The 26,036-nt window shown below is 58.0% G+C and overlaps 2 protein-coding genes across 2 annotated transcripts; both read left to right on the plus strand.

The window, feature by feature from the left end:
• The first annotated feature begins 7,903 nt into the window (after window positions 1–7,903).
• LOC133215124 (uncharacterized) lies at window positions 7,904–12,074 on the plus strand. Its single transcript, XM_061358892.1, has 6 exons — window positions 7,904–7,922; window positions 8,701–8,814; window positions 9,160–9,262; window positions 9,348–9,487; window positions 9,530–9,675; window positions 11,904–12,074. Exons 1-6 carry the CDS (start codon window positions 7,904–7,906, stop codon window positions 12,030–12,032), a joined length of 651 nt encoding a protein of 216 aa, XP_061214876.1. The 3' UTR covers window positions 12,033–12,074.
• Window positions 12,075–13,318: 1,244 nt separating this feature from the next.
• LOC133215123 (serine-aspartate repeat-containing protein I-like) lies at window positions 13,319–24,975 on the plus strand. Its single transcript, XM_061358890.1, has 11 exons — window positions 13,319–13,403; window positions 13,489–13,537; window positions 14,409–14,507; window positions 15,964–16,063; window positions 17,231–17,319; window positions 17,955–18,045; window positions 19,283–19,415; window positions 20,679–20,887; window positions 21,521–21,624; window positions 22,069–22,215; window positions 23,184–24,975. The coding sequence occupies exons 1-11, from the start codon at window positions 13,382–13,384 to the stop codon at window positions 24,817–24,819; spliced, it is 2,679 nt and encodes an 892-aa protein (XP_061214874.1). The 5' UTR covers window positions 13,319–13,381; the 3' UTR covers window positions 24,820–24,975.
• Window positions 24,976–26,036: the final 1,061 nt, after the last annotated feature.

Below are 26,036 nucleotides of genomic sequence, written 5' to 3' on the forward strand. Positions count from 1 at the left end.
ATCATTGACCCCATTGGCACCGCCATCACCATCATTGACCCCATTGACACCACCATCACCATCATTGACCCCATTGACACCACCGTCTCGATCACTGACCCCATTGGCACCGCCATCGCCATCAGTGACCCCATTGGCACCACCATCACCATCATTGGCCCCATTGGCACCGCCCTCACTGACTCCATTGCCACCTCCGTCACCATCACTGACCCCATTGGCACCGCCATCTCCATCACTGACCCCATTGGCACCGCCATCACCATCATTGACCCCCTTGCCACCGCCGTCCTCCTCCTCGCCCCCCCCCCTTGCCTGCGGGCTCTGTGGCCGTGCCTTCGCCTCGGCGCCGGCGCTCGCCTTCCACCTGAAGCTGCACCGGGGCCGCCGGGGCCTGGGCTGCCGGCACTGCGGGAAGAGCTTCATCCACGTCAAGAGGCTCCAGACCCACGAGGTGCTGTGCAGGGACGGGGACAGCGCCATGGCCAACAGTGCCATGGGCAGCACCATGGCCAACAGCACCATGGGTAGCACTATGGCCAACAGCACCATGGCCAACAGCACCATGGACAGCGCCATGGCCAACAGTGCCATGGGTAGCACCATGGACAACAGCACTATGGGTAGCACTATGGCCAGCAGCACCATGGACAGCACCATTGCCAGCAGCACTATGGGTAGCACCATGGCTAACAGCACCATGGACAGCGCCATGGGTAGCACCATGGACAGCACCATGGGCAACAGTGCCATGGGTAGCACTATGGCCAACAGCACCATGGCCAACAGCACCATGGCCAACAGCACCATGGCTAACAGCACTATGGGTAGCACTATGGCCAACAGCACCATGACCAATAATACTATGGCCAACAGCACCATGGATAGCCCCATGGCCAACAGCACCATGGATAGCCCCATGGCCAACAGCACCATGGCCAACAGCACCATGGCCAACAGCATCATGGCCAATGGCACTATGGCTAACAGCACCATGCCCAATAGCACCATGGACAGCACCATGACCACTAGCACCATGGACAGTGCCATGGCCACTAGCACCATGGACAGCACCAGTGGGACTATGGCAGGCAATAGCGCCAAGGACAGTGCCCATGGCACCATGATGGGCAATGGCTCCATGGACAGCACTAAGGCAATGGTGAGCAATGGGTCTATGGACACCACCAAGGCAATGGTGAGCAATGGCTCCATGGACAGCACCAAGGCAATGGTGGGCAATGGGTCCATGGACACCACCAAGGCAATGATGGGCAATGGCTCCATGGACACCACCAAGACAATGGTGGGCAATGGCTCCATGGACAGCACCAAGGCAATGGTGGGCAATGGCTCCATGGACACCACCAAGACAATGGTGGGCAATAGAGCTATGGACAGCACCCATAGCACTGTGGTGGTCAACAGCACCATGGACACCACCAACACCATGAAGGTCAACAGCACCATGGACAGCTCCAAGGCAATGGTGGGCAATAGCACCATAACCACCACCATGGGAAGCAATAGCACCAACACCATGAAGGTCAATAGCACCGTAGACACCACCATGAAGTTCAGTAGCACTATGGACTCCAATAACGGCACCATGGACACCACCACCACCAGGAAGGTCAATAGCACCATGGGCACTCCTAATGGCACCATGGTGGTCAATAGCATCATGGACACCACCACCACCACCATGAAGGTTAACAGCACCATGGGCACCACCACCACCACCATGAAGGTTAACACCACCATGGGCACCACCAACGGTACCATGGTGGTCAATAGCACCATGGGCACCACCAACAGCACCATGGTGGTCAACAGCACCATGGGCACCACCAACGGCACCGTGGTGGTCAATAGCACCATGGCCACCACCAATGGCACTGTGGTGGTCAACAGCACCATGGGCACCACCAATGGCACCGTGGTGGTCAACAGCACCATGGGCACCACCAATGGCACCGTGGTGGTCAATAGCACCATGGGCACCACCAACAGCACCATGGTGGTCAATAGCACCATGGCCACCACTAATGGCATTATGGTGGTCAATAGCACCATGGCCACCCCCAACTCCATGAAGGTCAACAGCACCATGGCCACCACCACCCTCCTTCCCAGTAGCACCATGACACCGGTGCCCAACACCCCCATGGACACCACCGACCCCATAGCGTCCAACACCACCACCACGAGCGCCCCCAACCCCACTCCAACACCCAACAACCCCCCAACCACAACACCCTCTCCCACCACCATAACCACCACCAGCACCCCCGGTAACCCCATGGGGACCCCCATCACCCCCCCGAAACCAGGCAAGAAAGCCCTTTTACTGCGTCACCGCGCCCTGGAGCTGGCCCCGGAGCAGGACGCCGTGGTCAAGGTGGTCGACGGCCACTTGGTCTACGTGTGCGGCACTTGCCACCGCTCCTACATGACCCTGTCGAGCCTCAAGCGCCACGCCAACGTCCACTCGTGGCGCCGCACCTACCCCTGCCGCTACTGCGACAAGGTCTTCGCCTTGGCCGAGTACCGCACCAAGCACGAGGTCTGGCACACGGGCGAGCGCCGCTACCAGTGCGTCTTCTGCTGGGACACCTTCGTCACCTACTACAACCTCAAGACCCACCAGAAGACCTCGCACGGCATCAACCCGGCCTTGATCTCCTCCGAGAAGACCCCCAACGGGGGCTACAGGCCCAAGGTGGACGCCTTGAAGCTCTACCGCCTGCTCCCCATGCGGGCGCACAAGCGGCCATACAAGACCTACAACCAGGAAGCGGGGGGTCACGCGTTCATCGTGCCGACTGTTGCCGACACCGCGGCGTCACCGCAACCGGCGCCGGCGTCCGTCATCGCCTACGGGCGCCCGCCGTCGGTGATCGTGCGCAACAACGCGACTACAACCGGCGCGTACCCCCATCCGGGCCCAACAACACCGGTAGTGCCGCCCATTAAGAAGCAAGTGCTCAAGGAGTACATCGAGGCGCAACAGGCGGCGGCGGTGACGGTGACGGCGACACCGACACCGCAACCGGCGCCTTGCGACAGCCGGACCATGACGTACGTGGCCAAGCCGGCGTGCGCGGGGCCGCTGGGGGGGCTGTGCCAGATCACCGTGCGCATCGGGCAGGAGGCTGTTGTCAAGCGGAGCATCGCCGAGAGCCACCTGCACCCCCCCGAGACAGGCGGCGGTGACGGTGACGCCGAGGAGCGGCTGTGGGGGTACAGCCCCAAAGCCAAGCGGAAGGCGGTGACGGTGACGGGGGGGGGAACCGGTGCGGGCGATGGGGTGAAGGCACCGCCGTGGCGCCGGGGGTGGCAACACCCGTGCGGGGTGTGCGGGAAGAGCTTCCCGGCGCTGCGGAAGCTGCGGCGGCACCAGCGGGGACACCCGGAGGTGGGGGGGGATAAAGGGGGGGGTGCGGGTGTTGCCCGCGTGGGGCGGAGGCCGTCGCTGCGGTTCGCCTGTAGCCGCTGCGTGAAGGTGTGCAGGACGGCGGCCGCGCTCAGCCGGCACCTCAAGAGGCATCAGGCGGAGCTACAGGCGGAAGAGGGTGACAATGGTGGTGGTGGGTACAGCCCCATAGAGGGGACAGCGGGTGGGGACGGGGACAAGGAGGTGTTGGCGGCGGGTGTTGCGATGGGTGGCGAGGAGGCAGCGGGTGACAACAGGCGGATGGGGGACACCCAGGGGACGGGTGACGTCACGGTGACGTCACCGCCCCCCGGCACGGGCGGGGGTTACCCCGTCCAGGATCAGCCATTGGCTCTGCTGAGGAGGGGGGCGGGGAGGGGGGACCCCGACCCCCCCCTTCCCTCGGCCCCCCCTCCCCCCACACACACTTTCACTTTCTCTGCAGCGAGGGGGGAAGGGGACACAAAGAGGGGGGGAGGGGAGCGCCCTGCCCCATAGAGGGGCGTGGGGGGGCCCCGTAGAATGAACGAGGGGGACCCATAGGAGATGGGGGGCCCCTTGGGGTGAGTTGGGGGTCCTGCCCCATAAACGGTTTTAGGGGAGGACCCATAGGAGATGAGGGGGCTCTTACCCCATAACAAAGGGTCCTGCCCCATAGATGGGGGGGGAATAAGGGACCCCCCCCGACTATTGCCCCCCCCCATTTTAGCCCCCACAACCCCCCTATAGCACCTTATGGCAGCCACATTCCACCCCCCAAGGGGCGTGCGAGGCCTCCTGTCTTCCTATGGGGGGGTCCCCAGCCCCCCCCAACCCCTCCCCCATGCAGTGCCCCTCCCCCCCATTGCAATGAATGGGGCTTGCACGGGGGGTGGGGGTCCTTGTCCAAGCCCCGCCCCCTTCGCACCTCCCCCCCCTTTGCACTTTGATGGCCGCGTTTGCTACTGACTGCCCCCGCCCCCTTCCCCTTTAGCCACGCCCCCTTTCCCTATGGCCACGCCTCCTTCCCCTTTAGTCACTCCCTCCTTTAGCCACGCCCCTCTCACCATTGGCTCCACTCCTTCCTATTGGCCACGCCTCCTTCAGCACTGGCTCCGCCTCCTTTGCATTGACCACGCCCCCCTCATCCGCCTTGGCCCCGCCCCCAGCAGCGAAACCCCACCCACACAAAGAGGCAAATTAACGGGGGGACCGCCCGGCCAGCAGGGGGCGCTAGAGCGGGGGGGCTGCGGCGTGGCAGCAGTGGGCTGGCTTCAATGGGGGTGACCCCATAGGGTGGCACCAATGGAGACGTAACCAATGGGGTGGCACCAATGGAGATGTAACCAATGGGGTGGCACCAATGGAGACGTAACCAATGGGGTGTCCCCAGTGGAGATGTCATCAATGGGATGTAACCAATGGGATGGCACCAATGGAGACGTAACCAATGGGGTGGCACCAATGGAGGTGTAACCAATGGGATGTAACCAGTGGGGTGGCACCAGTGGAGATGTAACCAATGGGGTGGCACCAATGGAGATGTAACCAATGGGCATGTAACCAATGGGGTGTCCCCAGTGGAGATGTCACCAATGGGGTGGCCCCAATGGGGTGTCCCCAATGGAGATGTAACCAATGGGGTGTCACCAATGGGGTGTCCCCAGTGGAGATGTCACCAATGGGGTGTCACCAATGGAGATGTAACCAATGGGATGCCACCAATGGAGACATAACCAATGGGGTGTCACCAATGGAGATCTAACCAATGGGGTAGCCCTAATGGGCATGTAGCCAATGGGGTGTCGCCAATGAAGATGTAACCAATGGGGTGTCACCAATGGGGATGTAACCAATGGGATGTCACCAATGGAGATGTAACCAATGGGGTGTCACCAATGGAGATGTAACCAATGGGGTGCCACCAATGGCATGTCACCAGTGGAATGTCACCAATGGGGTAGCTTGAATGGGGACGTCCAGTGGGGTGGCACCAATGGGATGGCCTCAACGGATATGTAACCAATGGGGTGTCACCAGTGGAGATGCCACCAATGGGGTGACCTCAATGGGGACGTCCAATAGGGTGGCACCAATGGGGTGTCCTCAATGGAGATGTAGCCAGTGGGGTGTCCCCAATGGAGATGTCACCAATGGGGTGACCTCAATGGAGATGTCACCAATGGGGTGTCCCCAATGGAGATGTAACCAATGGGATGTCACCAATGGGGTGACCTCAATGGAGATGTCACCAGTGGGGTGTCCCCAATGGCGATATCACCAATGGAGATGTAACCAATGGGGTGGCACCAGTGGAGATGTAACCAATGGGATGTCACCAATGGGGTGACCTCAATGGAGATGTAACCAATGGGATGTCACCAATGGGGTGACCTCAATGGAGATGTAACCAATGGGGTGGCTTCAATGAGGGACGCCCCCATCGGGTGCCCCATGGCGAGGGGTCCCCCCAGGGGTGTGGGGCGCCCCATAGCGGTGGCGGTGCCGAATGTCCACTATTTATCTGCATCAATAAACACCTTAGAGCTGAGCTGCACATGGGGGCTTTGGGGGACACTGGGGGCTATGGGGGACATGGAGGGCTATGGGGTGCTATTGGCGCTATGGGGGCTATGGGGACATGGAGGGCTATGGGGTGCTATTGGCACCATGGGGGGCTATGGGGGACATGGAGGGCTATGGGGTGCTATTGGCGCTATGGGGGATAGGGAGGGCTATGGGGTGCTATTGGCGCTATGGGGGCATGAAGGGCTATGGGGTGCTATTGGCGCTGTGGGGGCTATGGGGGCATGGAGGGCTATGGGGAGACATGGGGGGTATGGGGGACATGGGGCGCTATGGGGAGTTATTCGGGGCTATGGGGTGCTATTGGTGACATGGGGGGCTATGGGGACGTGGGGCTATGGGGGGGACATGGGGACCTATGTGTGACATTGGGGGATATTGGGGGCTATGAGGTGCTACTGGGGACATGGGGGGCTATGGGGGCTATGGGGTGCTATTGGGGACATGGGGGGCTATGGGGTGCTCTGGGGGACATGGGGGGCTATGGGGACATGGGGGGTGCGGGAGGACACAACCATGGGGGCACATGGGGTGCTCTGGGGGTCTGTGGGTGCTGGCGTGATGCTCTATGGAGGGCTATGGGACACGGGGGGGCCATCGGGACCCCAAAACCTCCCTTTTCCACCCCAAAACGGCGCCGCGACCCCTCCCGTCAATCACGGTTGTGGCCCCGCCCCCTCCCACAGGCAACGCCCCCTTCGTTTCCGTAATCACGTCGCTGACCACGCCCCTTACGTCCCCTTGGCCACGCCCCCTTCCGTTGCCATGGTCACGCCCTTCCCTCCTGCTGCCGCCATCTTGGATGAGGGCGGAAGCGGCAGCAGCCTGAGGTGAGGCAATGGGGAGCCAATGGGGGCCTATGGGACGGCTATGGGGCTGCTATGGGGCAGCAATGGGGTCCCATAGGGTCCCCCTCCCGTCTCGCCCCCCCAGATGACCATTCACAACCTGTACATCTTCGACCGGAGCGGGACGTGCCTGCACTACAGTGAATGGCACCGGCGGCGGCAGGCCGGGATCCCCAAGGAGGAGGTGGGGAATGGGGGGGGGCTATGGGGGGATGTGTGGGGCTGGAGCGGGGCTGCGGGGGGGAGAAGGGGGTTAAAGGGGCTTATGGGGGTGAAAGTGGGGTATTGGGGGTAAGAGATGGGCTATGGGGGTTCATTATGGCCCCATATATCCCATACCCCATATTCCATACCCCATATCCCATACCCTTTACCCCATACCCCATATCCCATACCCCTTATCTCCATACCCCATACCTCATATCCTATACCCTATATTCCATACCCCTTACCCCATATCCCATATATCCCATACCCAATACCCCATATCCTATACCCTATATCCCATACCCCTTACCCCATATCCCATACCCCATATGCCACACCCCATATCCCATACCCCATATCCCATATATCCCATATCCCATATATCCCATACCCCATATCCTATACCTTATATCCCATACCCCTTACCCCATATCCCATACCCCATATCCCATACATCCCATACCCCATATTCCATACCCCATACCCCATATCCTATACCCCATATCCCATACCCCACACCCCATACTCCATATCCCATACCCCTTACCCCATTTCCCATACCCCATACCCCACACCCCATATCCCATCCCCCATATCTATATCTATAGCCCTATATCTATATCCCAGATATATCCATACCCTATATCTATATCCCAGGAATTCAAGCTCATGTTCGGGATGCTTTTCTCCCTCCGATCCTTCGTGAGCAAGATGAGCCCCACAGACATGTATCCTCTCGCCTTATGGGGTGCCCCATAGGGGATGTGGGGCTGCCCCATAGCTCTTGGGGGTCCCAATGTACTGGGGAGACCCCATAAAGCCCAATGGGGGAGCTCCGGGGTGGGATATGGGGGATAAGACCTGGGGTAAGGGAGGTCTCTATGGGATTGCTGTGCATCTCTATGGGTCTCTATAGGGTGTATGGGTCCTTATGGGGTCTGTATGGGTTCTCTCTGGGATTCTATGGGGTCTGTATGGGGTCCCTATGGGTGTCTGTGGGGTCTCTATCGGTCTCCATAGGGTGTGTGGGTCCTTATGGGGTCTGTATGGGTTCTCTGTGGGATTCTATGGGGTCTGTATGGGGTCCCTATGGGTGTCTGTGGGGTCTCTATGTGGTCTCTATAGGTCTCTATGGGGTCTCTATTGGTCTCCATAGGGTGTATGGGTCCTTATGGGGTCTGTATGGGTTCTCTGTGGGTCTCTATAGGTCTGTATGGTGTCCCTATGGGTATCTGTGGGGTCTCTATGGGGCTCTATGGGGTCTCTATAGGTCTCTATGGGGTCTCTATTGGTCTCCATAGGGTGTATGGGTCCTTATGGGGTCTGTATGGGTTCTCTGTGGGATTCTATGGGGTCTGTATGGGGTCCCTATGAGTCCCCGTGGGGTCTCTGTGGGTCCCTATGGTGTGTATGGGGTCTCTAGGGGTCTCTATGAGGTATCTATAGGTCTCTATAGGGTGTATGGGTCCTTATGGGGTCTTTATGGGTCTGTCTATGGGTCTCTATAGGTCTGTATGGGGTCCCTATGGGTGTCTGGGGGGTTTCTATGGGGCTCTGTGAGGTCTCTGTGGGGTATCTATAGGTCTCCATAGGGTGTATGGGTCCTTATGGAGTCTTTATGGGTCTGTCTATGGGTCTCTATAGGTCTGTATGGGGTCCCTATGGGGCTCTGTGGGGTCTCTATGGGGCTCTGTGGGGTATCTATAGGTCTCTATAGGGTGTATGGGTCTTTATGGGTCTGTCTATGGGTCTCTATAGGTCTGTATGGGGTCCCTATGGGTGTCTGTGGGGTTTCTATGGGGTATCTATAGGTCTCCATAGGGTGTATGGGTCGTTATGGAGTCTTTATGGGTCTGTCTATGGGTCTCTATAGGTCTGTATGGGGTCCCTATGGGGGTCTGTGGGGTCTCTGTGGGGTCTGTATGGGGTCTCCATGGTCTCTGTGGGTTGCTGTGGGTCCCTATGGTCTCTATGGGGTCCCTATGGGTCTCTGTGGGTTCTCTATGGGGTCTCTATGGGATCTCTATGGGGTCCCTATGGGTCTCTATGGTTCTTTGTGGGTCGCTATGGGGCTCTATGTGTTCTCCATGGGTTCTCTATGAGGTCTCTATGGGGTTTATGGGTCCTTATGGGGGCTCTATGGGTCTCTATGGGGTATCAATGGGTCTGTATGGGGTCCCTCTGGGTGTCTGTGGGGTATCTATGGGTCTCTATGTGGTCCCTGTGGGTCTCTATGGGGTCCCTATGGGTCTCTGTGGGTCTCTATGGGGTCTTTATGGGGTCTCTATGAGGTCGCTCTGGGTCCCTATGGGTCTCTATGGGGTATCAAGGGGTCTGTATGGGATCCCTCTGGGTCTCTATGGGTCTCTGTGGGTCTCTGTGGGGTCTCTATGGGGTCTCTATGGGTCTCTGTGGGTCGCTATGGGTCGCTGTGGGTCCCTATGGGGTCTCTATGGGTCGCTATGTGCCTGAGCGTGCAGGCGGGACGGGTTCCTGTCCTTCCACACCTCCCGGTACCGGCTCCATTACTACGAGACCCCGAGCGGGCTGCGCCTGGTGCTCAACACGGACCTGGGCGTGAGCAGCGCCCGCGAGGCCCTGCAGCACATCTACAGCAACGTGAGTGACCAAAACACACAGAAACACCCCAAAACCACCCAAAAACACCCAAAACCACCCCAAACGGACCCCAAAACACCCCAAAACCACCCCAAAACCACCCAAAAACACCCCAAACAGACCCCAAAACACCCGAAACTGACATAAAAACACCCCAAACGGCCCCAAACCAGGCATAAACAGCGCCCACGAGGCCCTGCAGCACATCTACAGCAACGTGAGTGACCAAAACACCCAAAAACACCCCAAAATCACCCAAAAACACCCGAAACTGACCCAAAACCACCCAAAACAGACCCAAAAACACCCTAAACGGACCCAAAACACCCCGAAATGGACCTAAAACCACCCCAAATGCACCCAAAACCACCCCAAATGGACCTAAAAACACCCCAAAACACCCAAACGGACCCAAAACCAGGCATAAACAGTGCCCGCGAGGCCCTGCAGCACATCTACAGCAACATGAGTGACAAATGGACCCAAAAACACCTGAAACTGACCCAAAAACACCCAAAACTGACCCAAAAACACCCAAAACGGACCCAAAACCACCTGAAACAGACCCCAAAACACCCAAAACTGACCTAAAACCACCCCAAATGGACCCAAAAACATCCCAAACGGACCTATAAACACCCCAAAACCACCCCAAACGGGCCCCAAAACACCCAAACGGACCCAAAACCACCCCAAACAGACCTAAAAACACCCCAAACGGACCCAAAAACACCCCCAAAACACCTAAAAAGGACCTAAAACCACCCCAAACAGACCCAAAAACACCCCAAACAGGCCCCAAAACACCCAAAATGGGCCCAAAACCACCCCAGTCGGACCCAAAAAAACCCTGAAACGGACCCAGAAACACCCCAAACGGACCCAAAATGGCCCCAAAACCAGGCGTAAACAGCGCCCGCAAGGCCCTGCAGCAAATCTACAGCAACGTGAGTGCCCAAAACACCTGAAACTGACCCAAAACACCCGAAAATGACCCCAAAACACCCCAAACGGTCTCAAAACCACCTGAAACTGACCCAAAACACCCGAAAATGACCCAAAACCACCTGAAACTGACCCCAAAACACCTGAAACGAACCCAAATTCATCCCAAACAGGCCCAAAACACCTGAAATAGACCCTAAAACACTTGAAACTGACCCAAAACCCCTGAAACTGACCCAAAACCACCTGAAATAGACCCCAAAACACCTAAAATAGTCCCCAAAACACCTGAAACAGACCCAAAACTGACCCCAAACCACCCCAAACGGACCGAAAACCACCCGAAATGGCCCCAAAACGCCCACAATGGCCCCAAAGCAGCAGAAACCTGAACCCCCCACACCCCCCCCCCATCTGGGTGCTATGGGGGGGCTGTGGGTGCTATGGGGTCTCCATGGGTGTCTACGCTGGGCTCCGTGGGTGCTATGGGGGTCTCTATGGGTCTCTATGGGTCAGCCCATGTTCTCTTTGGGTCTCAATGGTTGGTGCATGTGCTCTATGGGGTCTCTATGGGGTCACTATGGGTCAGTCCATGGTCTCTGGGTCTCCATGGGGTCTCTATGGGTCTCTACAGTCTCTATGGGGTCTCTGTGGTCTCTGTGGGGTGTCTATGGTTTCTCTATGGTCTCTATGGGTCTCTGTGGTTTCTCTATGGTCCCTATGGCTCTCTATGGGTCTCTATGGGGTCTCTGCGGGGTGTCTGTGGTTTCTCTATGGGGTCTCTATGGGACTCTATGGTTTCTCTATAATCTCTATGGGACTCTATGGTCTCTATGGGTCTCTATGGTCTCTATGGGTCCCTATGCGTCCCTATGTCTCTCTATGGGTCCCTGTGGGTCTCTATATGTCTCTATATGTCCCTATGGGTGCCTGTGTGTCTCTATGGTCCCTGTGTGCCTATGGGTCTCTATGGGGTTCTATGGGTTCTCTATGTGTCTCTATGTGTCCCTATGGGTCTCTCTATGGTTTCTATATGTCTCTATGGTCTCTATGTGTCTCTATGGGTCCCCATGTGTCTCTGTGTGTCTCTATGGTCTCTCTATGGTCTCTCTATGGTCCCTATGTGTCCCTATGTATCTCTCTATGTCCCTATGTGTCCCTATGTGTCTCTATGGGGTCTCTGTGTGTCTCTATGGGGTCTCTGTGTGTCTCTATGGGGTCTCTATGGTCTCTCTATGTGTCTCTCTATGGTCCCTCTGTGTCGCCCTGGTCTCCCCCCGCAGCTGTTCGTGGAGCTGGTGGTGAAGAACCCGCTGTGCCCCCCCCGCGCCCCGGTGCAGAGTGAGCTCTTCCGGGCCCGCCTCGACGCCTTCATCCGGGGCCTGCCCTTCTTCGCGCCGCGCCCCGCCTGAGCTCACAGCGCCCCCTGCTGGCCCGGCGGTACCCTGCGGAGGACAGCGCGCCCCAGGGGGAGCCGCGGAGCCCTATGGGGCACAGTGATAGCCTATGGGGCACAGTGATACCCTATGGGGCACACTGCACCCTATGGGGCACAGTGATACCCTATGGGGCACAATGATACCCTATGGGGAGCTATGGCACCCTATGGGGCACAGTGATACCCTATGGGGAACTATGGCACCCTATGGGGCACAGTGATAGCCTATGGGGAACTATGGCACCCTATGGGGCACAGTGATAGCCTATGGGGAACTATGGCACCCTATGGGGCACAGTGATACCCTATGGGGCACAGTGATAGCCTATGGGGAGCCATGGCACCCTATGGGGCACAGTGATAGCCTATGGGACACAATGCACCCTATGGGGCAGAATGATATCCTATGGGGAGCCATGGCACCCTATGAGGAACTATGGTACTCTATGGGGAACCATGGCACCCTATGGGGCAGTGATACCCTATGGGGCACAATGCACCCTATGGGGAGCCGTAGCACCCTATGGGGAGCTATGGCACTCTATGGGGAACTATGGCACCCTATGGGGCAGTGATACCCTATGGGTCATAGTGATACCCTATGGGGATCTATGGCACCCTATGGGGCACAGTGATACCCTGGGGGCACAATGCACCCTATGGGGCATCATGACTTGTTATAGGGTGCCCTGAACCCCCCCCATGGGGCACAGTGACACTCTATGGGGTGCCCTGAACCCCCTCCATGGTGCACAATGACACCCTATGGGTCACAGTGGCACCCTATGGGGCACCATGACTTGTTATGGGGTGCCTTGAACCCCCCCCATGGCGCACTATGACAACCCATGGGGCACTGTGCCCCGCTATGGGGTACCCGCCCCACATGGAATAAAGGCTCCATTGGTTCTCAGCTCTCTGTGGATGCTATGGGGGGGGGGGGTTCAGGGCTCTATGGTGCAGGAGGAGGTCACCCATTGCCCCATAACCCCCCCATTGCCCCATAACTCCCCCATTGCCCCATAACCCCCCATTGCCCCACAAGCACCCCATTGCCCCATAACCCCCCATTGCCCCATTACCCCCCATTGCCCCACAACCTCCCCATTGCCCCATAACCCCCCCATTGCCCCATAACCCCCCATTGCCCCATAAACCCCCATTGCCCCCCCATTGCCCCATAACTCCCATTGCCCCATAACCCCCCCATTGCCCCCTATGGCGGGAAAGCGCCGTTTTCGCGCCACCTCCCCCCCGTGGCCACGCCCCCTTCTCCCGCCCTCCCGCAGGCTGCACGCCGGGAAGGGGCGTGGCCACGCTGTCATGGCGGCGCCCATGGAGAGAGGTGCGTATGGGTGGGGGGGAAGGGGGGCGCCATGGGGGGAGGGGGGCACTGACCCCGCGCTGACCTCGCTCCGCCCCCCCCTTAGCCCCGCCCCCCTCTGAGACCACTCACGACGCAGCGGAGGAGCCAATGGGGTGAGCGGGGGGGGGGGCGCTTGGGGTCTCTGGGGTCCTATGGGGTGCATTGGGGTCCTATGGGGTGTATGTGGTCTCTATGGGGTTCATATGGGGTCTATGGGGTGTATTGAGGTCACTATGGGGTCTCTATGGGGTGTATTGGGGTCTCTATGGGGGGGTCTATGGGGTATATTGGGGTCTCTATGGGGGGTCTATGGGGTGTATTGAGGTCACTATGGGGTGTATGGGGTCTCTATGGGAGGTCTATGGGGTCTCCATGGGGTCTCTATGGGGTGTATTGAGGTCACTATGGGGTGTATGGGGTCTCTATGGGGTATTTGGGGTCTCTATGGGGGGTCTATGGGGTGTATTGGGGTCACTATGGGGTGTATGGGGTCTCTGTGGGGGTCCTGTGGGGTATATGGGATCTCTATGGGATATTTGGGGTCTCTATGCAGGTGTATGGGGTGCTTTATGTGGTGTATAGGGTCTCTATGGGGTATTTGGGGTCTCTGCTGGGTGTATATTGGGGTCCTGTGGGGTGTATGGGGTCTCTGGTGTATCTGGGGTCTATATGGGCTCTCTATGGGGTTCTATGGGCTTCCTATGGAGTGTATGGGGTCCCTAGGGGTCTCTATGGGGGTGTATGGGCTCTATATGGGGTGTACATGGGGTTCTCAATGGGTTCTCTATGGGGTATAGGGGCTCTCTATGGGGTGTATATGGGGTTCTTAATGGGCTCTCTATGGGGTATATGGGCTCTCTATGGGGTCTCTAAGGGGTTCTCAATGGCTCTCTATGGGGTTCTCAATGGCTCTCTATGGGGTTCTCCATGGGTCTCTATGGGGTCTCCTGTGGGTCCCTGACCCCTCTGCCCCTCCCCCGCCAGGCTCCCCCCCCTCGCTCTGGGCCGCCCCCCCCGCCCCGTGGGAGGGGCTCAGGACGAGTTCCGGCTCCGCCCCCACAACTTCCTGCGGGGCTGCACCTGGTGAGCAAGACCCTCCCCCACCCGCTGCCCCTCCCCCAACCACTCCACTCCCCCCGCACCGCCCCTCCCCCCCCGCCTGCCCCTCCCCACCCACTACCATCCAGCCCCTCCCTCATGCACAGCCCCTCCCCCACCCACCGCCCCTCCCCCACCCACCGTGCCCCCCCAGCCCCTCCCCCCCACAGCCCCTCCCCAATCCACAGCCCCGCCCCCACCCACCGCCCCTCCCCCCCACTGCCCCTTCCCCAGCCCTCTCCCAACCCCTCCCCCCCAGCCCCACCCTGAGCCCTTCCCCACCCAAGTCCCTCCCCCACCCCCTCCCCCACCTCCATAGTCCCCTCCCCCATCCCAATTGACCCCACCCCCTCCCCCACCCTGCATCTCCCCCATCCCCTCACCCACCTCCATTGACCCCTCCTCTACCCAGAGCCCTCCCCATCCCCTCCCCCACCCCGATTGACACCACCCCTCCCCCACCCTCCTCTGACCCCTCCCCCACCTCTATTGACCACACCCCCTCCCCCCCCGACCCCTCCCCCACCCACAGATGGCTGGCTATGGGCTCTATGGGTCGCTATGGGTCCCTATGGGTCGCTATGGGTCCCTATGGGTCCCTAAGGTCTCTATGGGTCCCTATGGGTCGCTATGGGTCCCTGTGGGCTCTATGGGTCGCTATGGATCTCTATGGGCTCTATGGGTCGCTATGGGTCACTATGGGCTCTATGGGTCCCTATGGGCTCTATGGGTCCCTATGGGTCCCTATGGGCTCTATGGGTCACTATGGGTCCCTATGGGTCACTATGGGCTCTATGGGTCGCTATGGGTCCCTATGGGCTCTATGGGTCCTTATGGGCTCTATGGGTCGCTATGGGTCCCTATGGGCTCTATGGGTCCCTATGGGCTCTATGGGTCCCCATGGGTCCCTATGGGTTTCTATGGGTCTCTATATGTCTCTATGTGTCTTTATGTGTCTCTATGTGTCTCTATGTGTCTCTATGGGTCCCTATGGGTCCCTATGGTCCCTATGGTCCCTATGTGTCTCTATGGGTGCCTATGGGTCCCTATGTGTCTCTATGTGTCTCTATGGGTCCCTATGGGTCCCTATGGTCCCTATGGTCTCTATGTGTCTCTATGGGTCCCTATGTGTCTCTATGTGTCTCTATGTGTCTCTATGGGTCCCTATGGGTCCCTATGAGTCTCTATGGGTCCCTATGGTCCCTATGGGTCTGTATGTGTCTCTATGGGTCCCTATGGGTCTCTATGGGTCCCTATGTGTCCCTATGGTCCCTATGGTCCCTATGGGTCCCTATGTATCCCTATGGTCCCTATGGTCCCTATGGGTCCCTATGTATCCCTATGGTCCCTATGGGTCCCTATGTGTCCCTATGGTCCCTATGGGTCCCTATGGGTCCCTATGTATCCCTATGGTCCCTATGGTCCCTATGGGTGCCGGCAGGGCCCCCGATGGCTCCTGTGTGCTGAGCTGCAGCGCTGACAACACCCTGCGCCTGTTCGACCTCCCGCCCCCCCCCGCCGGGCAGCCCCTCCCCCAGCTGGTGGGTAAGGGGGCTCTATGGGGGCTCTATGGGGGTCTGTGGGGTCTATGGGGTCTATGGGGTCTCTATGGGGTCTATGGGGTCTCTATGGGGTCTATGGGGGGTCTATGGGGTCTCTATGGAGTCTATGGGATGCCTATGGGGTGTATTGTGGTCTCTATAGGGTGTATTGGGGTCTCTATGGGGTGTATTGGGGTCTCTATAGGGTCCCTATGGGGCTCCTATGGGGTCTATGGGGTCCCTATGGGGTGTATTGGGGTCCCTATGGGGTCTCTATGGGGTGTATGGGGTCTCTATGGGGTGTATGGGGTCTCTATGGGGTCCCTATGGGGCTCCTATGGGGTCCCTATGGGGTGTATTGGGGTCTCTATGGGGTGTATGGGGTCTCTAGGGGGCTCCTATGCGGTCTCTATGGGGTCTCTAGGGGGCTCCTATGAGGTCCCTATGGGGTCTGTATGGGGTCTGTATGGGGTCTCTATGGGGCTCCTATGAGGTCCCTATGGGGTCTCTAGGGGGTCTCTATGGGGTCCCTATGGGGCCTATGGGGTGCCTATGGGGTGTATTAGGGTCTCTATAGGGTGTATTGGGGTCTTTATGGGGTGTATGGGGTCTCTAGGGGGCTCCTATGAGGTCCCTATGGGGTCTCTAGGGGGTCTGTATGGGTTCTCTATGGGGCTCCTATGAGGTCCCTATGGGGTGTATTGGGATCTCTAGGGGGTCTCTAGGGGGTCTCTAGGGGGCTCCTGTGAGGTCCCTATGGGGTCTCTGGGGGGTCTCTATGGGGCTCCTATGAGGTCCCTGTGGGGTCTCTGTGGGGTCTCTATGGGGTCCCTATGGGGTCTATTGGGTGCCTATGGGGTGTATTAGGGTCTCTATAGGGTGTATTGGGGTCTCTATGGGGTGTATTGGGTCCCTATGGGATGTATTGGGCCCCTATGGGGTTTATTGGGGTCCCTATGGTGTCTATTGGTCCCTATGGGGTGTGTGGGATCCCTATGGGGTTTATTGGGTGCCTATTGTGTGTATTGGGGTCCCTATGGTCTCTATGGGTCTCTATGGGCTCTATGGGTACCTATGGGTCCCTATGGGTCTCTATGGGTCCCTATGGTCTCTATGTGTCTCTATGGGTCCCTATGGGTCCCTATGGGTCTCTATGGGTGGGTGCAGGAGCCGGCGCTGCGGGTGCCCGAGGGTGACACCATCTACGACTACGCCTGGTTCCCACTCATGGACTCCAGGGAGCCCCAGACCTGCCTGTGGGTGATGGGGGCTATGGGGGGCTATGGGGTAATGGGGGGTATGGGGGCTATGGGGGCAATGGGGGATGGTAATGGGGTAATGGGTGTATGGGGCAATGGGGGCTATGGGGGGTAATGGGGGAATGGGGGGATGGGGTAATGGGGGCTAATGGGGGTAACTGAGGTGATGGGGGTGATGGGGGCTATGGGGATGGTAATGGGGGCTTATGGGCCTATGGGGGTAATGGGGGCTATGGGGGTAATGGGGGGTAATGGGGGTAATGGGGGCAATGGGGGTAATGGGGGCTATGGGGCAATAGGGGCAGTGGGGGTAATGGGGGCAATGGGGGTAATGAGGGGCTATGGGGCGTGCTATGGGTGCTTTGGGGGTAATGGGGGGCTATGGGGGGCAATGGGGGTCCATACTGGTCCATACTGGTCCATACTGGTCTGTACTGGGCTATACTGGTCCGTACTGGTCAGTACTGTTCTGTACTGCTCCATACTGGTCCATACTGGTCTGTATTGGTCCGTAATGGTCCATACTGGTCAGTACTGTTCTGTACTGGTCTGTATTGGTCCATACTGGTCCGTACTGGTCAGTACTGTTCTGTACTGGTCCATACTGGTCCATACTGGTCTGTACTGGGCAGGGTGGCCTCCAGCAGCCGGGACAACCCCGTCCACCTCTGGGACGCCTTCGATGGGACCCTGAGGGGCTCCTTCCGCGCCTACAACCACCTGGTGAGCCCCATAGCGACCCATAGAGACCCATAGCGACCCCATAAAGCCCCATAGCGACCCATAGAGACCCATAGAGACCCATAGCAACCCCATAGAGCCCCATAGTGACCCCATGGAGACCCATAGTGACCCCATAGAAACCCATAGAGTCCCCCAAGTGCCCCATAGTGACCCCATAGAGACCCCCCAGAGCTCCACCACCCATGTCTATGGGTCACTGTGAGGCTCTGTCGATTTCTATGGGTCCCTATGGGTCTCTATGGGGTGTCTATAGGATCTCTGCAGGTCTCTATGGGGTGTCTATGGGATCTCTATGGGTCTCTATGTTCCCTATGGTCTCTATGGAGTCTCTATGTTCCCCATGGGGTCTCTATGGGTTCTCTATGGGGTCTCTATGGAGTCTCGAGTGTCTATGGAGTCCCTATGGTTCCCTATGTTCCCTATGATTCCATATGGCTCTCTATGGGTCCCTATTGCTCTCTATGGGTCCCTGTGTTTGCTATGGGTCCCTCTGGGTCCCTGTGTTTTCTATGGCTCTCTATGGGTCCCTATTGCTCTCTATGGGTCCCTATGTTCCTTATGGCTCTCTATGGGTCCCTGTGTTTTCTATGGGTCCCTCTGGGTCCCTGTGTTCCCTATGGCTCTCTATGGGTCCCTATGTTCCTTATGGCTCTCTATGGGTCCCTGTGTTCCCTGTGGCTCTCTATGGGTCCCTATGTTCCTTATGGGTCCCTGTGTTCCCTATGGGTCCCTATGTTCCCTATTGCTCTCTATGGGTCCCTATGTTCCCTATGTTCCCTATGGGTCTCTATGGGTCCCTGTGTCCCCTATGGCTCTCTATTGGTCACTATGTGTCCCCCTGGGTCCCTGTGTTGGCTATAGTGTCTATGGCTCTCTATGGGTCCCTCTGGGTCCCTATGTTCCCTATGGGTCTCTATGTCTCTCTATGGGGTCTCTATGTGTCTATGTGTGTCTCTATGTGTTCCCTATGTGTCTTTATGTGTCTCTATGGTTCCCTATGTCTCTCTATGGGTCCCTGTGTGTCTCTATGGGGTCTCTGTGTGTCTCTATGGGGTCCCTATGTGTCTCTATGTGTCCCTGTGTGTCTCTATGGGTCCCTGTGTGTCTCTATGGGTCCCTGTGTGTCTCTATGGGGTCTCTCTGTGTCTCTATGTGTCCCTATGTGTCTCTATGGGTCCCTGTGTCTCTATGGGGTCTCTGTGTGTCTATGGGGCAGGAGGAGCCGGTGGCCCCGCACTCCCTGACCTTCACCCCCGACGGCTCCCGGCTCCTCGGGGGCTGCGACGGCTCCGTCCGGATCTTCCCAACGGAGCGGCCGGGGCGGAACCACCAGGAGAGGGCGCTGCGGCGTGAGGGGCGGGGCTTGAGGGGGCGGGGCTTGAGGGGGTGGGGCTTGAGGGGGGTGGAGCTTAAAGGGATGGGGTTTAAAGGGGTGGGGCTTAAAGGGATGGGGTTTAAAGGGGTGGAGCTTAAAGGGGTGGAGCTTGAAGGGATGGGGTTTAAAGGGGGTGGAGCTTAAAGGGGTGGAGCTTGAAGGGATGGGGTTTAAAGGGGTGGAGCTTAAAGGGATGTGGTTTAAAGGGGTGGAGCTTAAAGGGATGGGGTTTAAAGGGGTGGGGCTTAAAGGGATGGGGTTTAAAGGGGTGGAGCTTAAAGGGTGGAGCTTAAAGGGATGGGGGCGGAGCTTAAAGGGGGTGGAGCTTAAAGGGATGGGGTTTAAAGGGGGTGGAGCTTAAAGGGATGGGGTTTAAAGGGGGTGGGGCTTAAAGGGATGGGGTTTAAAGGGGGTGGGGTTTAAAGGGGTGGGGCTTCGAGGGTGGAGCTTAAAGGGATGGGGTTTAAAGGGGTGGAGTTTAAAGGGATGGGGTTTAAAGGGGTGGAGCTTAAAGGGATGGGGTTTAAAGGGGTGGAGCTTAAAGGGATGGGGTTTAAAGGGGTGGAGCTTAAAGGGATGGGGTTTAAAGGGGGTGGGGCTTAAAGGGATGGGGTTTAAAGGGGGTGGGGTTTAAAGGGGTGGGGCTTCGAGGGGGCGGAGCTTAAAGGGATGGGGTTTAAAGGGGTGGAGCTTAAAGGGATGGGGTTTAAAGGGGTGGAGCTTAAAGGGATGGGGTTTAAAGGGGGTGGAGCTTAAAGGGATGGGGTTTAAAGGGGTGGAGCTTAAAGGGATGGGTTTAAAGGGGGTGGGGCTTAAAGGGATGGGGTTTAAAGGGGGTGGAGCTTAAAGGGATGGGGTTTAAAGGGGTGGAGCTTAAAGGGATGGGGTTAAAAGGGGGTGGAGCTTAAAGGGATGGGGTTTAAAGGGGTGGAGCTTAAAACGGTGGAGCTTAAAGGGGTGGGGATTAAGGGGAGGAGCTTAAAGTGGGTGGTGTCTAAAGGGGTGGAGCTTAAAGGCACGGCATTTAAAGGGGAGGAGCTTTAAAGGGGTGGAGCTTAAATGGGCGGTGGTTTAAAGAGGCGGGACTTAATGGAGAGGGTCAAAAGGGGAGGGGCTTAAAGAGGGACGGTATAGAGTGGGTGGGGTCTTAAGTGGGAGGGCTCAAAAGGGGAGGAGCCTACAGAGGGCGTGGCTTTAAGTGGGCGTGTCCTGTGCTCTCCCCCCCGCCCAATCACAGAGGGCGGTCAGGGCCAGAGCGGCCTCATTGGCTGCCTGGCGGTGAGCCCCAGCCAACCGGTGTTCGCCTGCGGCTCCTATGGGCGGAGCCTGGGGCTGTACGCGCTGGAAGGGGGCGGGGCCTTGGCGCTCTGGCCCCGCCTCCCCGCGGCCCCCACCCACCTGCGCTTCAGCCCCGATGGGAACCGGCTGTATGCAGGGGGGCGCAAGGTGGGCGGGGCTTGGAGGGGAGGGCTCTGATTGGTGGAGGGGCTGAGAGGGGTGGACATTGATTGGTGGAGGGGATTGAAGGTGGGAGGGGCTTAAAGGGGTGGTGGTTGGGGGGAGGGATTGATGGGGATGGACTCACGGGGCGTGGCTTATGTGGGAGGGAATTAAGGGGGCGTGGCTTGAGGGTGGGAAGAGGTTTGATTGGTGGAGGGCCTGAAGAGGTGGGGCTAAGGTTAGGAGGGGTGTAAAGGGGCATGGCTTGATTGGTGGAGGCGTTTAGAGGAGCGTGGCTTAGGTGGGAGGGGCGAAAAGGGGCGTGGTTTAGGTGTGGGAGGAGCTTAAATGGGAGGGGTTTAAGGATTGGAGGTGCTTATGGGGGTGGGGTTTGATTGGTGGGAGGGGCTTAAGGGGTTGTGTCAAATGGGGAGGGGTCTACAGGGCTTTCCAATGGGGTGCATAATGGGCGGGGCTTGAGAGGGAGGAGCTCAAATGAGTGGGCGGAGCCTCTTTATGGGCGTGGCCTCCATATTGGGGTGTGTCCAGGGGTTGAAGCCTCGTGATTGGGCCATGCCCATCAATGGGGGGGCGGGGTGTGGCCAATGGGGGCGTGGCTTAGCGAAGCTCCGCCCCCAGGACACCCACATCCTGTGCTGGGACCTGCGGCTGCCGGAGCGCCCCCTGCTGGCCATGGAGCGTCACGTGACCACCAACCAGCGCGTGACCTTTGACCTTGACCCGTATGTGACCCCCCCCAATGGGGTCCCCCCATAGGGCTTTATAGCTCCCATAGCCCCTATAGGGCTGCATAGCCCCTATAGGTCCGCCCCATAGATCTTCCCATTGACCCCTATGTGTGTCCCGCCCCTATAGGTCCCCCCCATAGATCTCCCCATTGGCCCCTATGTGTGTCTTGCCCCCATAGGTCCCCCCCATAGATCTCCCCATTGACCCCTATGTATGTCCCGCCCCTATAGGTCCGCCCCATAGATCTCCCCATTGACCCCTATGGGTGTCCCGCCCAAATAGGTCCGCCCCATAGATCTCCGCATTGACCCCTATGTGTGTCCCACCCCTATAGGTCTGCCCCATAGATCTCCCCATTGACCCCTATGTGTGTCCTGCCCCTATAGGTCCACCCCATAGATCTCCCCATTGACCCCTATGTGTGTCCTGCCCCATAGGACGGGCCGGTTCCTGGTGAGCGGTGACACCAGCGGCTTTGTCACCCTATGGGACACTGCAGGGACCCCCCCGGACCCGGGGGACCCCCCCTTGCTGCCCCCAGTGCTGCGGTTCAGGGCCCTGCGGGACTGCATCAATGGCACCAGGTAACAGCAACAGCCCATAATAACCCCCCATGTACACCACAGCACCCCCATAACAACCCCCCATGTACACCAAAACACCCCACAACACCCCATAACAACACCCCCACAACACCCCAAATCCTCCCCACAACACCCCATGTACACCAAAACACCCCCACAACACCCCCATAACAACCCCCCATGTACACTGCAACACCCCATAACACCTCTCCATGTACACCGAAACACCCCCATAACAACCCCCCATGTACACCGAAACACCCCCACAACACCCCATAACAACACCCCACATACACCAAAACACCCCCATAACAACCCCCATGTACACCAAAACACCCCCATGTACACCACAACACCCCCACAACACCCCAAATCCTCCCCACAACACCCCATGTACACCAAGACATCCCCATAACAACACCCCATGTACACCAAAACACCCCCATAACAACACCCCATGTACACCACAACACCCCAATGCCCTACATCCCTCCCATAGCACCCCTATAGGCCCCCACAACACCCTAAATCCTTCCCACAGCACCCCTATAGCCCCCCGTAACACCCCATATCCCTCCACAACACCCTAAATCCTCCCCACAGCACCCCTATAGACACCCATAACAACCCAAATCTCTCCCACAACACCCCTATAGCTGCCCACAACACCCCATATCCCCCCCCAACACCTAAACCCTTCCCACCACACTGTAAATCCCTCCCACAACACCCCAAACCCCCCCATTACACCTCAACCCCCCTCACAACACCCTTAGACCCCCTCCCTCAACACCCCAACCCCCATCTCCCCCCAGCACCACCCTCACCCCCCCCAGTGCTGCCCTTTGGGGCCGGCTGTTGTGTCCGCCTGTTGCTGTGAGGCTGTTGTTGGGGCCGTGGGGGGGTCTGGGGGGTACCTAGGGGTGTTGGCATCACCCCAACCCATGTGTGTGTGTGTGTGTCCCCAGTTTACACCCTGAGCTCCCATTGTTGGCCACGGCCTCGGGGCAGCGGCTGTTCCCGGCGCCGTGGGGCAGTGACGAGGAGGAGGAGGAGGAGGAGGAAGGGCCCCCCCCGGGGGGGGACAATCGGCTCCAGCTGTGGTGGTGGGGACAGGAACCCCCCGAGGACAACGGCTGGGGTACGGCCATGGACAGCGAGTGGCAGCCAATGGGGGACACCCATTGTCACCCTATGGGGGGCACCGACTGTGATGCCGATTGTCACCATATTGAGGATACCCATTGTCACCCTATTGAGGATACCCATTGTCACCCTATGGGAGACACCGACTGTTATGCCGATTGTCACCCTATGGGGGACACCCATTGTCACCCTATGGGGGGCACCGACTGTGACGCAGATTGTCATCCTATGGGAGGCACCGACTGTGATGCCGATTGTCACCCTATTGAGGACACCCATTGTCACCCTATTGGAGACACTGACTGTGATGCCAATTGTCACCCTATGGAGGACACCCATTGTCACCCTATGGAGGATACCCATTGTCACCCTATGGGGCACACCGACTGTGACACCAATTGTCGCCCTATGGGGGACACCAACTGTGACACCGATTGTCGCCCTATGGGGGGCACCAACTGTGACACCAATTGTCACCCTATGGGGAACACCGACTGTGACGCTGATTGTCAACCTATGGGGGACACCGACTGTGAGGCTGATTGTCACCCTATTGAGGATACTCATTGTCACCCTATGGGAGACACGGACTGTGATGCCGATTGTCACCCTATGGGGGACACCCATTGTCACCCTATGGGGGGCACCGACTGTGATGCCGATTGTCACCCTATGGGGGACACCCGTTGTCACCCTATGGGGGGCACCGACTGTGACGCTGTTTGTCACCCTATTGAGGATACTCATTGTCACCCTATGGGGGGCACCGACTGTGAAGCTGATTGTCACCCTATGGAGGATACCCATTGTCACCCTATGGGGGGCACCAACTGTGATGCCGATTGTCACCCTATTGAGGACACCCATTGTCACCCTATGGGGGGCACCGACTGTGATGCCGATTGTCACCCTATTGAGGACACCCATTGTCACCCTATGGGGGGCACCGACTGTGACGCTGATTGTCACCCTATTGAGGACACCCATTGTCACCCTATGGGGGGCACCGACTGTGAAGCCGATTGTCACCTTATGGAGGATACCCATTGTCACCCTATGGGGGGCACCGACTGTGATGCCAGTTGTCACCCTATGGGGGACACCCATTGTCACCCTATTGAGGATACCCATTGTCACCCTATGGGGGGCACCGACTGTGATGCCGATTGTCACCCTATTGAGGATACCCATTGTCACCCTATTGAGGACACTGACTGTGATGCCGATTGTCACCCTATTGAGGACACCCATTGTCACCCTATCGAGGATACCCATTGTCACCCTATGGGGCACACCGACTGTGGCACCGATTGTCGCCCTATGGGGGACACCCATTGTCACCCCACTGAGGACACCAGGGCAGTGTCTGGTGACTGTCACCCCCTTGGGGACACCGACTGTGATGCCAGCACTGAGCACCCCACATCCACTGCGTGTGAGCCCCCCCATGGACACTGAATGTCAGCCCTATGGGGACACCGCCTGTGTCACCGTCACCTACAGCCCCACAGGGACCCCCCCAGGGCTGATGGGTTGTGTCTGGGGTAGGTTTGGGGGTTGTTTTTAGGGGGGGTGTGGGTCCAGGTGAGTTTTGGGGTCTCACGTATGGGTCTGATGGAGGATGTGGGGTGTTGCGGTGGGGCGGGTTGTGATTGGGGGGGGTGTCATGGGGATGAATGTGGGGTGTCACAGGGTCAGGGTGGGGGTTTGGGGGTCAGGGCTGGTGTTGGGGGGTGTTGTTAGGGCCCTGTTGGGTACTGATGGGGTTTGGGGTGGGGTTGGGGGCTTTTGGGGGTGTCCCCCCCCCCCCTTTGTATTAAAGACATTGTGAGTGTCGCCGCTTGTCATTGGTTGTGCCTGCGGTGTGGGGCAGGGCTGTACCCCACATACCCCACATATACACCCAGTATACCCCCATATACACCCAGTATGCACCACACATACAGCCCATATACACCCCATATATACCCCATACACACCGATACACCCCATATACACACCATACACCCCATATACACCCCACATACATCCCACATACACACCATATACTCCCCATACATCCTATATACACCCCACATAGACCACATATACACCCCATATACACTCCATATATACCCCATATACACCCCACGTATGTCCCACATACACACCATATACACTCCATATATCCCATGTACACCCCATACACCCCATACACCCCATATACACCCTGCAGACCCCCACATACGCCCCATACATCCCATATACACCCCACATACATCCCATATACACCCCATACACCCCATATACACCCCACATACACCCCATACACACCCCATACACCCCATATACACCCCATATACACCCTGCAGACCCACACATACACCCCATACATCCCATATACACCCCATACACCCCATATACACCCCACATACATCCCATATACACCCCATACACCCCATATACACCCCACATACACCCCATACACACCCCATACACCCCATATACACCCTGCAGACCACCACATGCACCCCATATGCACCCCATATACACCCCATACACCCCATATACACCCTGCAGACCACCACATGCACCCCATATGCACCCCATATACACCCCATACACCCCATATACACCCCTTATGCACCCCATACACACCCCATACACCCCATACACTCCCCATACACCCCTTATAC

This window comes from Neopsephotus bourkii, unplaced genomic scaffold (genome assembly GCF_033783945.1).
Source record: "Neopsephotus bourkii isolate Nb327-2 ecotype Australia unplaced genomic scaffold, CSIRO-AGI_Nbou_v1 NB_953, whole genome shotgun sequence".
NCBI classification, from domain to species: domain Eukaryota; kingdom Metazoa; phylum Chordata; class Aves; order Psittaciformes; family Psittacidae; genus Neopsephotus; species Neopsephotus bourkii.